At 40.5% G+C, this 16788-nt stretch overlaps 1 protein-coding gene across 1 annotated transcript in view; it reads left to right on the plus strand.

The window, feature by feature from the left end:
- The window catches only part of TMEM164 (transmembrane protein 164), an 85505-nt gene that overhangs the window by 39148 nt on the left and 29569 nt on the right, over positions 1–16788 (plus strand). The window contains exons 2-3 of the mRNA XM_045030131.1: positions 4784–4833; positions 12771–12837. Coding sequence (XP_044886066.1) covers positions 4784–4833; positions 12771–12837 — 117 coding nt within the window. The remainder of the gene's footprint in view (positions 1–4783; positions 4834–12770; positions 12838–16788) is intronic.

Here is a 16788-nt window from a genome sequence, read left to right on the forward strand (position 1 = left end):
TTTGTGGTGGTGATAGTGGCGGTGTCTGTCTTTCTCACCTGCAGAAGGGGAAGACACTAATTGGGTGCTGAGGTAACTGGCTTGGCACAAACTGAATATTTTTTCAAGTTGGCAGATTTTCAGACTAGAGCCTTTTATTTCTCTGAAGCATTTTCTTGGTTTTGTTAGGGGCACATTCTTACAGGTGCAAAGTGGTTAGCTGCTCAAGAGGGATTGAGGTTAAATCCATCCTCCAATCCCCCTACTACAAATCCAGTTCCTTGGCAGGTGCTCAGGCTCTAACCTAGTGCCTTTGCCATGTTCCACCATATTGATTTTAATATGCTCGAGAGATATGTTAGAAAATGGCTGCTGCATAATTTAATAGCTTATTTTTGTGTTCTAACAAGTTTGAACTAAATGGAAGAACCTTAACTGTGTATTTATTTCAATGCTGGGGAAAAGTCCCGGGGCAGGTCTAGATACTGTACGGATGCAGAGAAAACACCATTTGTGGAGTGGTCACGGCAAGTGTCTCTTCTCCACTGCCTCATCAAAGTCTCACTGCTAGGGTTCAGGTAACATAGTCTAGTTTCTATTGCCAATTCATTTTGTGGCCTCTGCTGAACTACCAAAGTCTCATTCCTGGCTGAGAATGCCAACAAAGCTGTTATAGTGCCTAGATATTCTTTGAAAACAGTGCATGATAGAGCCCACTTAAATTAAATGAATTTCTTTGTTTAAAAAGAGGAAAGTTTGTTACATAGAAGCTTAAATGTTACATTAAAAGAAGGCTCCTATTGCAGTATGATAAAATCAAGCCTTTCCCCCAAAGCCTTTGGGTCCAGGGCTTTTGGTTTTACGCTCTTCTCTAATCATACTCAAAGTGCAAGATTCAGATTTGGATCCAGACTTTAAACACCCCAAAGTTTCTGTGTACTGCACTGTTTTTGTAGGTGTATCATGTTGCTCCCTACTGTGTGGTCAACAGAGAGACAGGATAGAAGACCTACAACTGCTGTCTGCTAAGAGTGCGCTCCTTTAGCTCAAGTGATAGAGATCTTTGCTTTTGGTGTTGAAACCCCAGAGTTTTAGCCTCAGCTGATCCCAGGTATAATATGCCAGGATTGTCACTCTGTCAGTGTTGCTTTGAAACCTAGAATGTCTGAGTCGGTGTGAAGCAATGGAAATAGCAGCAAGCATGGCTGAGAGCTCATTTTGTTTAGAGTATCACCAGGCTCAGTCATCACATTTGAGGTGTGTTACGGTCTAGTTTTTAAGTTCTCAGCCATTTTGACTTTATGAATTACACCTGGGCAGAATGATTGACCAAGTTACCACACTTGTGCAACAGCATGGCTTTTAGCTATTACAGTAAAAGCTGTGTTATCCGGCACTTTACAATTCAGAAAGCTCTATTAACTGGCATTTCTGATCTTCATTGAAAGTCTGGTTTATAGCCTGGTTGGTGCGGGGCCGGCAGGCTCCCTACCTGACTCTGCGTGGCTCCCCAGAAGCAGTGACATGTCCTGGCTGCTCCTAGGCGGAGGCATGGCAGCTCTGCGCACTGCCCCTCCCCCGCTCTGTGCGCTGGCTCTTTAAGGTTTTGGGTTTTTTAAAATGTCTTGGGATAAATTTTAAAATGTGTCTAACTCCTCTGCTCAAGAACTCTCTTCTGTCTGTGTCACATTGTATAACATGTCAAGATTGCTGGGGTAAAATACGATAAAAGGCAACGGAGCTAGTTTTTAGTATTTTAATGTTTCCCTTGTGCAATATGAGTATCTTTGCAGTACAGACAATAGGTTAATGCAGCTACTAAACCCATTTTCAAAAGCTTAATTCAAAGCAGAATCTGCCTAATCCTTCATGGGTATTTGTGTGAGAGTGTGTGCCCTACAGGGGCTATATGCTATGCAACTGATATGCGGGAATATATCTAAGAAGTATGCTCCTTTTTTTGTCTCTGCACACACAGCATCAGTTATTCGACTATTCCTATGCAGGCATTGGATTAACTTGCTCATTAAGCTAATGGAGTGAAATGATTTGCTTTTTGAATACAAGAAATTCTGATTTGGTTTTGAGGTCTCTTGGTAAGTAAATGTCTTGAGGCCCTTTCAGTTAAATTTAATTGATACCTTTTTTGTACTTTGAAACCACAAACATTCTGTCTGCTGACTAGGATGAGATTTTTAATGCTTCAAACAGTAACTGGGACAGTTTCACTTGATCGAATGAATGAAGCAAATAACTTGGGTGAGTGAATAATCCAATGTATGTTACCCTGTTAAAAACCTGCATTGGAATCCAAATATTCACTGAATCAATAGCTGTCTGGTTAAACTTTCAGACTCTAATGCTACAGTTCACAGTATTGTGTTACTTAACCTTCCCACTGTTGCTGTTGCTTGGACATGGTCTGGTAGTAATTAAATTGAACATCTGCCAAGTGCATATACCAGGCATGTCCTGCAGCACTGGAGAGAGTTATGTTTGCTGAATATACCTGATATTTCACTTTGAGTTCTTGCATAGAGTAATTTGATATTTGGAGTACTAGCCTGGCAACGGAATAATTCATTGGATCCTCCTTTTAACCAAATATAAGATATTTTATACTGATGCTCTCTATTCACAAGGGCAAAGTAATGAAGCTGAATTGTTTTTCAGTCCAAATTATATCTAGATCTTTCTTGACTAGCTTGGTGATTGTGTGTGTTGCACCAGAAGGCAATAGGCGGTAAAATACAATTCTTCTTTCCACTAGTGGTATTAATCACTTTGTATCCTGGTTAAGATTTGTTGATGCAAAATATTTGATTAATTGGATTTGAATTCCAGCACCAGGGGATGATGACTTTAGAACTAGTAGATGTCATCCTCTCATACCTAGTTTTTATTCATAGATTGGAACAGAGAGAAAACAAGCTTTCCTGCTTTTTTCAACTCCCAATTGTTTTATTAATTGACTGAACTGAATTAATTCTCAGAATAAACTGAGATGAAAATATTGTTACTACACCTGCAGAATAGGTTACTTCTGTCAAAAGCTGGTTTAGAGCCTCAGATCCTAGGTGACTTGTCACTGACTTCTGTTGTCAGATGTCACCGGTGTGGTGCTCTGCTCTGTTCAATGTTGATAAGTTGGCGCTGTGTGTGTGTGTGTTCTTTCTGTGTGCTGTCCTAGCTCTGTGCAGATAGCTGGCACAGCAGATTTCAAGCAAACCGCCCAATGACCACAGACTCCGATAAGGTACGAAGGCACTCGGCCAGGTTTATTGCCAAATGAAACAGTCTCTAGCTCCCCAGATCAGATGTCTACAGTTCTGCTAGTACGTATGTGCTCCCTGACAATGGACCAGCTCAGTCAGTGGCGGGATTCTCCACTGCCCCCTAGGCCAGACAAAGGCATCCACTCAGGGATCCATTCTTATACATGGGTACAAACAAGTTGCACGTCACTCCTGACGTATCGAGGTACAACCCCTCTGCGTGTTGGGGTGCTGCCTCTCTCCTACTACATGTTCGAACAAACAAGTCTATCCATCATATTATCCTTCTGACCCTGTCTTTTTAGGATGGGTCAGCCTGTTCCTCATTATTTCTGTGGAATGTGTTTGTCCCGGTCAGTTCTGGTGCCATCCTGGTCCATGTTTATCCTGTTAGTGCTTGATACCCTTTAGATATGTGTATACATCTAATTAGCACCCTTCTTCTTGCCAGCTTTTGGCAGCAGGGCCTGCCTCTGGCTCACAGCTTAACTTTGCTTTATGTTAACAAAGTCTTGACCATTCCTTTGGTTCAGGTCTCATACCAGGCCTCTGATAACAAGGGTTTATGTTTCAGGGCCTCATCTTACTACAACGTCCACCAGTTGAGTAATTTGACTTTCTTTAAAACTTGGCAGAAAATACGTTCTACTTAATGTCACATTTTTATTTAATTTAAATCATATTAATATATTATAAGAAGGCTAGGCCTTAACATAGGTTTTCAATTTAAAATTTAATTTTAAATTACATTAATTTGATTTTCTTTATATAAAAAAAAACCTATTGTTAATTTAAACTAAAAAATCCAATTTTTTTTTTGCTTTTAAAAATAATCATTTTTTACCCACCTTGCCCGCTGTTCCATTATCATTGCATTATCCCTGGTCTCAGGAAATGTATATCCATTTACTGCTGCAGTTCATACCAGTGCTTTGGAAAGACAGTGGTCACTTTTAGACATGTCCGTGCCTTAGGTAACTAACTTCAGTATTTGCCACCGCTTCCCTCAGTTCCCATTGGCCGGGAATGGTGAACTGCGGCCACTGGGTGCTGCGAGCGGCCAGACCTTCGGACGCTCAGGTAAACAAAGCGTCTTGCGGCCCGCCAGGGGCTTACCCTGAACAAGCCACGAACCCTGACTTAGCACAACAGGGCCTTGCTGCTGATTGGAGCCCTGGCAGCTATCACAGTAGAAATATAGTTTGCTCTTGTACAGCAACAGTATTTGAGGAGCTCTTGTAATGGGGAGCACTAGAGATGGACTGGACATCAGACTTGAGCACTTTGCACTTGGGGAAATGAAGTTTTAGATGTCACTTTTGCTGCTCAGATCTGTCTGCAGGTGGCGTGGAATCTTTAGCTTGCTAATGCTTTTAAACCCTTTCCCGGTACAAAGGCCTGCTGTAGCTGGAACAGTCCATCCAGTTGGAAGCTATATGTGACATGTGGGAGAAGGAGAGAAATGTTGAGGAAGTTAATTTTAAAAAAATCATACCAATAACCAGCTTTTTTTTTGTTTAATGTTTCAGATTTTTCTCCTCGCCTGTCCCCCATGTCGTGGTGCAATGGTTCTGTTCAGGTAACATCTGTTCTCTCTCTTACTGCTTTCCTATCTATTTGCATAATGTATTTAGGTTGTAATGCTTTATGACCTCAGCCATGTTTTAAAATTATATATCTGGGTTGTGTGTGTGATGTACTGTAGCCTGGAGCTGGCTGGAATGAAAAGTAGAAGACTGTCTGAAAGTGTACATGACTTAAATCAGGGCTTGTTGCCATGCTTAAACTTGTTTCCATATTTTGAGGGTGTTTGATCTCTCTAACAGTAGGCAATGGCTCAGCAAACTCAATGATGGATGCAGGTGTTCTTGCACTGATTAGATTCTGGACTTGTGTAATCTATATCGCATCCCTTATGCCCTTTGATTATCTCCCCCTACCATTTTTAAAAATATATTAATTCTTCTACGTGATTCTGCTGGCTCTATAGGATTAACACATCATTCTAAATGCCATAAAGATAGAGTTAAACATTAAATAGCTGCACCAAAATTCTTACCAGTTGCTCAAACAGATTGACAAATATTTAAAGCTTTATTTCTTTTTTTTAAAAAATATTTAAAGCTTTATTTTTTCCTAAAAAACCCATGACTTACTGGTGCTAATTTGAAAAGTGATAATAGTACCTGAGGCAGTTTTTGCAGTTGCACTCAGTTTCCAATAAGGAACTCAGTGTGACCCAGTGGATGTAGAGCTCTGGACTGGGCTTTGAGAGACCTATGTTTTAGTCCCAGCTTTGCCTCTGGTTTAATGAGTAACGTGGGAATGTCACTTCAGTTCAGTTCACTGTGCCTAAGTTTCCCTATCTGTAAAGTAATGTAAATTACCTCCATTTGTGAAGTGCTTTGAGATCTGTGGATCAAAAGCACCGTATGTGAGCTATGGATTGTTGTTGTTGTTACTTAAGATGGAAGCAGTAAGTTACCGAAATGCAAGACAATGACATTCTCGCGATGATTAACATCACCAAATTTAAATCCCAATAAGTATTGATCTCAAAGTCCAGGTATGCAGAGTCCTGCCCCTGTAAAATTCCTTCTTTTTTTTCAGAGGGGGGCCCTTTGTAATTTTTTATGTATTAGAGGAGTTCACCATTCATTGGAACTCACCCTGCAGGGCAAGAGGAATTTGAAGGGGCTGGGATTCTGTGGGTGTGTCTACACTGCAATTAAAAACCTGTGACTGGCCCATGCCAGCTGACTCAGGCTTGTGGGGCTATTTAATTACACAGTGTAGACATCCACGTTTGGGCTGGAGCCTGGCCTCTAAGACCCTGCGAGATGGGAGGATCCCAGAGCTTGGGCAGCAGCTTGAGCCTGAACATCTACACTGCAATTAAACAGTCCTGCATCCTGAGCCTCATGAACCTGAGTCAGCTGCTACAGGCCAGCCACAGGTATCTAATTGCAGTGTAGACATAATTTATAGCAGTTGAAAGGCAATGAACCCGATTCGTTGTTGCTCCATGCAGCCAGCCTAATGAAGCCACAAAGATACTGTAAGGGAACCCTGGGAATTTCACAGGGGAGTCTACAGCAGGCATAGAGTTGCTGTGGCATTTCACACCTCCTTCTGAGGGAGGGAGCATGTTCAGCGCTGTATCTTGCTGAGGCAGCGGCTCATCTGTCCTGTGGGCAGCTGGGTGCAAATTAGAGAAGCCAACAGGCTACTCTATCCTGTGCTAGGGGCCACATCAACATCTGGCAGCTCCAGCATAGGAAAAGTGAAAAGTCACTTTTGCTCCTCTCCTTCTCCGCCATTAGGGCCAAGCTCAGCTAGGACTGCGGGATTAGTTTGGCTTCATGTTTTCTCTAGCATTGTATTTTTCAAAGTACAGGTGGAGAGTGATGTAATGCCCATACTCTCAACTAACTGTTTTTATTGGGGGAAGGCGGAGGAGGGGAGGAGAGTAATGGGAGGAATTATTTTTGCCTATTTTCTTCACTCAGTGGAATAAATTAACTCTTTAAAGGAAATCAGCGCCACTGCCATAAATAATGTCTCTTCAGAGGCTTTCTGATTTGTGCTGATTTTCTATTGCTACATGAAGAGAAAAATAAAACTTTCTCTTACCAGTGTCCGTAAAACTGTTACAAGCCTATTTTGAGTCTAATCTGGTGTGAGGTTATGCTATAAACTCATGGAGCACGGCTTTGATATACATAAGGAGCTTTTAAGTATTCCTATTGGATAACAATAATACTTAGCATTAGTGGTGTACAGTGCCTTCCACTGGAGGATCTCAAAGGACTACCAGCATTCATCTGAGCCAGGCTTGGCAGATATTCTCAAAGCTCTTTACAGAGCTGGGTAAATCACTTTCTCTTCATTTCACAGATGGGGAGACTGTGGCACAGAGAGGCTAAGTGACTTACCGACGGTGGCATGGAGAGTTGGTGGTGGAGCCAGAGCTTTCAAAATGAAGTGGTAGTTCTTAGTCATCCTCCTTACATGGGACGTTCCAGCACAATATTAACTCTTTCCACTATCCCATTAAAGTGATTTTTCTGCCCCAACTAGTAATCTTTTCTGTTTCTCAGCACCCAGTACTTTAGTATTGCTAATTATTGTGCAAGTGCCTGCACAAAAAATGCTCACCGTGAGTGTCATTGGACACTGTACTTTCAATAAATGGGAATAGGCTTTCTAAATGCCATATTGACTCTAAGGGAATCTTGTATGTGGATAACTTGCAGCAAATTCAGAAACAAAATGCAGTCAAGAGAAGGAGGTGAACGCTGTATGGATTCTATTGTGTGGTCTTGGGTATACTATATTAGGCAAAAGCTACAGCCTCTTGTTTCAGATATGCGAAATACATGTCCTCTGCCAACAATCAGCTCTATAACTGATGCCTGAGATTCTGTTTCCTCTTGCAATCTCCATCTTGATGTGTCCTGACCCCAGTAAAACCCTGCCTCCTGAGAGAGAGGAAAAATTAGAATTTTAATTTCACAGGTTGTGTGTCAGTTTGGAAGAAGTGGGGACTCTGAAAATTAAGTGGTACGAGCAGAAGGAATTTTTAAAAGAGGAATGTGGGTGGTCTGTTCTTTGGAGGGCTGTCTGTGCGCTAATGTCCAGATGTCAGGCTGCTTTATTGAATTTAGGATTATCTTTTAATATTATAATAGAATCTGCTTACACTTGTGCATGGACTGTCTCTTTTCCTTTTGGCATATGAACATGTAGACTTTCTTAAGGGAACACTGGCTTTGGCTCTTGGATTGCTGAATACAGTGCAAAGTCTCATTTAAAAAAACCTTTTGATTTCCCCCAATTTCAATCAAAACTGTTTTTTCTTTTTAAAAATGAAAACCACCCTTTTTCCTGGGTCTGGTAATAGCTGTTCCTGCACCCTGATGTGCCTGGTATGGTGTGATTTTTGAAATCACAGTAACTGATTTATGGAGCGCTTTGCAAAGACATTTTTATTTTAATTGAACATTGTCCCTACGGAGTCCAAAGGGAAAGAATATGTGCAATTAGATTATCCCTTACAATATGTCACTCGAGAGAACCTATAGTGATAAATACAGTTTCTATGTTCTTTAGTCAAGGTTATTAGAACTGTTAGCATGAATCCTTGTGAAATTTCCATATTCGTTTGATAAAATAGCATGTCTTTGAACCCTTGCTATACAAGCCTAAATACTGCAGTTCTTACTCCTTGACTTCAACAGGAGTTCTGCCTGAGTAAGGATGGCAGGATATTGCCTGCGGAGATAAAAGGTAAAGTGTTTATAATAAAGCGACTGGATATGTTAAAAGTGGACAGACCAAATAGCCCAGATAGGATTTTAAATGAGTTTGTCCAGGGGACTGTGTGACTTGAGATTTGTAAGGGGATACAAATCCTTGTACTCCATGGTCATTGTTTCTGCTCCAGCTCAGTTTGGGTAGGGACTGTAAAACCTCACTTTCTGATGGCTGTGCTGGCCTGTGTGAAATGAAGTCTAAGTTTTCTTAGTCCAGTTGAAGTATTTTGAAATGTAAAAACAAGAAGTTATTGCATTTCCATGTGGCTCATTAGTGCATTTATTGACTACAGCCTCAATCTCCGCAGTACCTATATAAAACAATTGGCTGAGAACTCTTAGATGCTTTTAGCCAATGTGATAATGAGCAGAAACTCCAGCCTGTGCGTGGCAGCCCACCTTAGAGTAAAAATATAGTACCGCTTCCAGATGGCTGAAATTTTGTTTTGGTTTCCAATGATACATACGTTCCTACTATTGAAGCCACAGATGTGAGCTCAAAAATGATCCTACCTTTTGGTCATTCACCACCATGTCAGCTCTGGCTTGTATGGATGTCCTTATTTGAGAATCCAAGATTCTTCTTGTAATGAGATTTTAGCATTAGCATTTTCAGCAATGAGGCTTGCGGGCTTATCTCCTCTGCCCCTTCTTGCTCACAGGTCGAGATAAGCTTGTTGGTGTGAATGTTTGTCCTGTTCCTGAAATTTAATTATGTATGTTACAGTAGCATTAGAGTTGCTAACCATAACTGGGCCCACACTGTGGTAGACATATAGTGTAAACACAGTAAAGGACGGCCACTGTCCCCAAAAGCTTACTATCTAAATAGCCAGGGCATGAGGGGTGATTGCGGTGAAGTGACCTGGCTCTGCAAATGGTGCCTCAAGAGTATAACCAGGTCTCCTGAGTCCCATTCCAATGCCCTGTGCATTCAAAGAACTTTCTCATAAATTTGAGGTCAATATATCTTTCTATTTAGTAACTTAACTGTTTGCTCAGAGGGAGAATGGCAAGAAATGGGCCAGGCAAGTAATGGCTTAGGAAAGAACGCTAACAGATAAAGTTTGACTAAAACATCAACCGAGGGAGCAAACCACAGAAATTAGATTCTCTTTCATGTGCTGGTTATAGCATCAGACTTATTGCATCTTGTGTCATGTCTGTTGTACTCTAAAGCAGTGGTTCTCAAACTTTTGTACTGGTGACCCCTTTCACATACCAAGCCTCTGAGTGCGACCCCCCCGCCCTTATAAATGAAAAACACTTTTAAATATATTTAACACCGTTATAAATGCTGGAGGCAAAGCGGAGTTTGGGGTGGAGGCTGACAGCGCGCGACCCCCCCCTCCATGTAATAACCTTGCGACCCCCTCAGGGGTCCCGACCCCCAGTTTGAGAACCTCGGCTCTAAAGTATGCTCTAAAGTATGTTTTCAATTTTTTGAAGCAGTCAGTGTCTTTTCTGGGGCAGTGTGTTCTAATATACAAGTGTTAGAGCCTGAAATCCCCTCCGCAAGTATCTAGAATGATACAAACAGGTGTTCCAGATATTGTACCAATTACTCCTTGTAGGTTAAAAGGACTGAAATTTAGGCTCTTTCTACCCTATTAGTGGCTGGCTTGCTATCGTAGGTACTTAAATGACCCCTTATCATAATATCGGACAGTCTTTAATGCATTTATCCTCACAACAATCCTGTGAGGAACTTCTATTTATTTCCAATTTACAGAGGGGACCTGAGGCACAGAGAGACTAAGTGACTTGCCCAGAAAATCCATGGACGGAGCAGGGAATTGAACCCAGGATTCACGATTCCCAGGCTAACACCCTAACTACTAGTTCGTCTTTCCCTGCGTAGCTCATAACGAACACTGTGTTTTAAAGTGCTTAAACTTTCTTCTGTATTTGCTGGACAGGGATTATGTCTCATTTTTGTTGTGTTTTAATACATGCTAAATAAGATAACTGTAAATTTTAGTGTAGATGCTAGAAGCCAGTGGTTAAACATGACAAGGAACAGACACATACATACCCTGGCACAAAGTTTGTGTAGTGTCTACTCTAGAATTTAGTCATGTTAATTAACAAGTGTTAAAACACAACTAAAAATTAAAGTTTAGATATAACATGTATGTCTATGCTGCATTTTAAAACCCATGGCAGCGAGTCTGAGTCTGGGTCTACAGACTCAGGCTTGCAGGACTCATGCTATGGCACAAAAACCAGCAATGTAAACACTGCAGCTCAGGCTCTGAAGACCATGGATGGGGGTGGGCTCAACTAATCTCTAAATGTGGAATCGGAGGAATTTTCCCCCGTGGTTCATTGACAGGATCTCTCTGGTAGTTGAACAAGGACCCTTTGCCTGGATTAGGTGGGCTTCTCTTACTTGGTGATCACTTCTGCAGTTTCCCACAACAGGCACTGGTGGACCTTCTATCCTTCCCATTTCTCTTTGTTAGCCAAGTTGCAGGGTTCCTAGTCTCATTTCTCCTGCTTCCTGTTCCTTCTCACCAAGTGCACCATTGCCCAAGAATCCTGGTATCCAGCCTGGGCAGCTACAGTGCTCTGCTCCACTTCAGACCTGTGGTTCCTATTGTTGTCTTTGAAGATATTTTGGGTGAGGAGAAAATAAACACAGACTTTGCATTCATTCTAGAGGTGGTTTGTCCAGGTGGGCTTGAATTCAGTTGTAATTAAAACGGTCTAAAGATGTAGTGAATTTGTAAGCAAACATAAGTGACTTTCCAAAGATTTATTGGTGCCTGGTTTTAACTTTATATTTCTGCAGGACAATCATCCCTTGATACTTAGCTTTTGTTTCCATGCATAGGAATGTCAGATTGCCTCTTTTTAAATTTTGGATTGAGCTGGGATCCTGCATGACCGAGGAGAGCACACTGTGCTTTCAGTCAGCATTCATACTCTCTTGAGTTTTAGTTGGAAATACAAGAGGACTATTGAGGACTAACCCTGGATGAACTGAGATTTTTGAGAGAACAGAACTATGTACTCCTTTTGTGAGTGAAATGCATACTAAGCTCAAGGATCTGCTCATTTCTGTATCAAAATACAATCTTACAGCAATGCATGCTTGGATTCAGAGGAATGTGTTGGCTGTGTTCGCCTTTTTGCCACTAGCTTGCCCATTTCAGCATGTTAATATCATGATTACCAGGTAGGAATGAGTTGTTAGGCTTGGCTCCCCTTGCAGCTCACAACCTGCAGGGTTCAGGATGCCCAAACAATTAAACTGCTGATGTAGCTCCTTGGTTTTTGTCTTGGGATTGGAGAACAGGGAAAAATAACTTGCAAATAAAATGTTCCCCAAATGATGGGGAAAATGTATTTCACAAATACCATTCAACCCTTTGTAGAGTGGAACAGCAGAGATTACTCCTGTGAATAATTATTTTGGGAAGGGGGGAATGCAATCATTTGTAACTAGTGTTACTCTGAACAGATTCTTTGGCCAGCTCTGCTCATCATATGGAGCTTTATATGCACTGCATCTCTTCTGTAATGCAGACTTAAACAGGACTGATTGCACTTATTATGTGAGATGAGATGGAAGTTTAAGGTGAGATCAGTTATAGGAAATACAGCATGTTAATTGCTATAGTGTTTTCCCTATATGTCCCCTTCTCAAGATTTGCCTTGTTGGCTTGAATGCAGAATGCATGAATCTTTCTTATATTTTAAACTTAGACACCACTCATAAAAACAGTGCTGCTGCTTAAATTTCTGAAGCCTTAATTTGACATCATGCATTTTTTATTATTGAGTAGGAATAAAGGCATTAAGTGAAATACCTATTTTAAGCCCCCAAATAAAAACCCTCCAGCGGCCCCTGGCATGACCATATTGCAGACCAGCAGTCCAAACCACTTAGGAATCCAAAGCTCATTATAGAAAGCATTCTTACTATAGGAAATTATTTAAACGTTTATTTATTAAGGAGGTTTTATCCGGTTTATGACAGTTAACAGTGGGTTTTAGCCCACGAAAGCTTATGCCTAGATAAATTTAGTCTCTGAGGAGCCACAAGGACTCCTAATGGCTTTATGCAAATTCAAGCCAGCAGAGCTTTTGCTACGTTATGGAAAATCATTCTACAGTACATAAAATATTTTGAAAGTACACATTTGATACTTAATTTTCAGGCCGTGAAAATAACATTGCCCCTCTTTCTTCTAAGGTTACAGATGCATATGTTAAATGGGGCCCTCTTGGCATTGCTGTTTCCTGTGGTTAATACACGCCTGGTGAGTAAACCATGCCTTGTTTTCTCCTTTGACTTTTTATTCTGTAGTCCTGGAGTTTACTTTTATGTCTTTTTTCTAAAATGCTGTTTCCCTGGAAAGAGGTTTGACCTTTGCAACAAGGTCAAAGCAATACGGAGATTTCTTGAGCATCTCTTAAGCAGTTACCAAACTATGCAGATATGGCAGAGCACCCAACCTCCCAAATGCAATGGAAAGTTTGACCTTTTATAGTTCCTCACTGCTTGTAAATTGATGATCACAGAAAGCTCCTTTAATCCCATAGCTTTGTTTGTACAAGGATTTCCTCCCTGCAAAGCCAGTTGTGTGCACACCATTTGCATAATGAATTTGTGTGTACTATAGTTGTATTCATAGCTTTGTATTTTGCCAAGTTATCTGAGATGTTGAGAAAGTGCCGGCCTGAGAGAGTCTCTCACAGAATGGATGGAAATTGGTCCTGTTCCTGAGAGAGCTTGCTGAAACACAAAAATAGCATGTTTAAGTGGTTTGTTTTTCAAAGAATTGGAACACAGAACTTGCCATATTCACTCAGATAATGGGTCTATCAAGTTGGATGTCCTGTCTTCAGCAGTGGCTAATGTCTTACTGCACTTGGAACCTTGTGGCAAAGCTGCCTGTTGTAAATAGGGATTCTTTCCTGATTGCTGCCACAAACAGCTGGCCCTCTAAATCACTACACATTTTTGTTCTTAAATGTTTGTTTTTAATTGAATTTGTGCAAGAGAGCTGCATTGTATTGTTCTAACACGGATAGCAGGCTCTATATGCAGTTATAGAGTATGCCTCAAACTACAAAACTTGTCTTTACTAGAAAAAATGTGTATTCTTAACTTGACACAAAATCCTAGTGAAGGCAGGATAGTTTGTACTTTGCACACAAATTAGCAGGTGAAGTTAAGGCCTTGGCTCTCCTTTATTCTTCATCTGAACATACTAACAGATGTGAGAATGCAAACTGTCTTGTCTTTGCTAGGCTTTTACCTCATGTTCATTAACTCAATTTAGCAAAATTGAGCTAACCCACATTTTTTTTTCTAGTGAGAGTAGAGCCCTAGTGTCATCTCCATGGCACCTATTCTGATTCAGGAATATTCTATGCTCACTCTACACAGGTGTCAATGATCATTCAAGGTGCAAGGCCATGCAGAATCAGGTCCAGAGTGCCCACTTGGCATTTTTTCTTCTCTGAAATTACTTGCTTGTGTGGGTTCATATCAAACACTAACATCACATATCAGAAGGGTAGCCGTGTTAGTCTGGATCTGTAAAAGCAGCAGAGAGTCCTGTGGCACCTTACAGGCTAACAGATGTATTGGAGCATAAACTTTCATGGGTGAATCCGACGAAGTGGGTATTCACCCATGAAAGCTCATGCTCTAATACGTCTGTTAGTCTGTAAGGTGCCGCAGGACTCTTTGCTGCACTAACATCACAGGGAATTAATGTGATGGCATTCGCAATGTCAGCCAGATGGAAGCAAACTGTTTTATTCAGGCAATCAGTTCCATCCTGGTCTTTCAACCAAGGGAAGGGTTCATAGCTTTCAAAAGATACTTCACAGTGCAGAAGGCCCAGAAAGGGCTTTCAAGATGCTGTGAGGGCTAGACATAAATGGCTATATTTTCAGCTTGAGGCATGGACACACATTTGGGCATGCCTAATCTATGATGTGCATGAACATGTGGCCAGCTAGGCCTGTTACGCTTGTAAATGCATAGAATGGGCATGTAACAGAGTATTTATATGCATAAATCAGGCATAGCAGTTGTATGCACCCTGTGTCTTGATCCAGAGTTTTCAAATCTGGCACAAATTTAGATGCTCAGAAGGAAGTGATAGCTTAATTTATTGGGGTCTGGAATAATAATAATAAATTAATTTATTTTCCAACTCTGAACAGTTTGTAAATGGTATTGAGGGTCAATGGTAAGACAGGCTGACTCTGAGCCTCATTAAAAATGCCAGTAGATTTAAGAGACATCTATTATCTTGTGCATATAGTATGTACATACAGTGCTTGTTCACTGAAATACCCTTCAAGGGCACTGAGAATATGGAGTGTAGGTAAATTTCATTCTGTTTAATGACTGATTTTCCATGTTGATGGAAAATATGGTACTTGGTTACAGAAATTTTGTTATAGTAGCACTTATAGTAGGTATCATTTATCAGGTGTGTGTGTGTGGGCGAGCTCTTAAATTTATCTGCTTAATGAAATATTCCTGTAACTCACCAGCTGACTAATCTATGAAGGGGATAATGATATTCATTAGCAAGATTACTGTGTGCTTCAGCTGAGTGAAGTTGAGGTGGTAAGTATCATCATAAAGCCAGATACTGGCTGTTCATTTGCAAATCCTGACAGTCTTACTAGCATTGATCTGCATAAAATCAAATTAGTCTCATTTGTATTGAATTTTATTAATCCTCCTACGTGGTTTTGGTCGATCACTTTGGTATCTAGAACATGTAAAGATCCATCAACCTTGGCATATAAGCATTTTTTCTAAAAATCCAAAACATTTTATTGAGACACCATAGCATTTCCAGAACAAGTGTATTAACAGCATTCACCTGCAGGATTACACTTTACAAATAAACATGAAAAATAGTTTCTTGTGGTACTTAAGGTAGAAAAATGTAAGGTTAAAGATGAAAAATCAGTGTTGTCCCCCCCGCCCCCTTAATGCTGTGAGCCCCTCTCTGTAATTTAGTATGAGGCTCTGCCATAATTGATATAAAACCCAAAAGACCAACTACCCCCAGATGTGAAGAAGGTACAATGGAGGGCAAATAGAATGATTTTGAGTGAGAGGAACTTTGAGAGTTCTTTGGAAAGATGAGCCACTGAACTTACTTTCTGAATGGAATAAATAGATTATATTCGTGTTTCTCAACTGATGGATTGTGAGCCTTTGAAAATGTTGTTACAACCTAAAGCAAAGAAAATCTTGTTCCTTCTCCTTGCACGCTCTTATCCTTCCAGGCAAAATATTCTGTCTACTCCTTGAAACGTGCACACACATATTCTATAGGTTTATCATTATCACCGATCCATTTATTATTCTTATTTTTATAGTAAATATAAGGGGTTATGAAACTTTTTGACTTTGACTAAGTGGTCACCAACCTGAAGAGGCTGAGAATCACAGGATTAGGTGATGCAAAATCAGATTGAGTCACTGTTAAGTGTAAGAAAAAATGAGGGATGAGTATAAGAGAAGCAAGCAGCTGAGGAACACTAATGCTGAATTGCTTTGCATATAACTATGCGCAATAATTTCTACAGTGGAGCTGTTCTGCTTGAAGCTGGCAATTGGGGTTTGCCAAATGTAATGGGATTACTCATGTGCTTAAATGTAGAAGTGTGCTTATTTTACCGATTCAGAGATCATAGTTAACATGAGCATCTAGGACAGTGTAAAGTGTTTCTGAAGTTAAGGTTTCTGTCTTGAAATAAATAATGTTAAATATATTTTTTTTAGAGCAGGATTGTTTAAAGATGCTGCATATGATGCTGCTGCTGCTAAAAGAATAATTTTAAATTTAAATGCTGGATTTGACACACTCAGTTTGAAATTCATCCCTATGTAGAGTGCCGGAAAATGGCCTAAACACCACTTAAATCTCACTTAAGCCTTCAAAATAAGAGTTTTACCTGAGTAAGAAGATCTGCACATTTAAATCCTGGTATTGTCAGCGTGGAGCAGATCCCCTTTGAGACCCAGTAATTCCAGAATATAGACCATGGCGCATAGGCCGAGCAATGCATGAGCAATTGAAAATTTGACAAATAGTCATAGCTTCTGGGCATTAGCCTGTAAACTACTGTGGTAGTAACTTTTAGCTATATTCTGTGTATTTTTTTCTGTGCTACTGAGCAAAACTCTTATCGCCATCTGATAAATGTTTTTGTGTTGTCCTGCAGGA

This window comes from Mauremys mutica, chromosome 9, assembly GCF_020497125.1.
Source record: "Mauremys mutica isolate MM-2020 ecotype Southern chromosome 9, ASM2049712v1, whole genome shotgun sequence".
Lineage (NCBI taxonomy): Eukaryota > Metazoa > Chordata > Testudines > Geoemydidae > Mauremys > Mauremys mutica.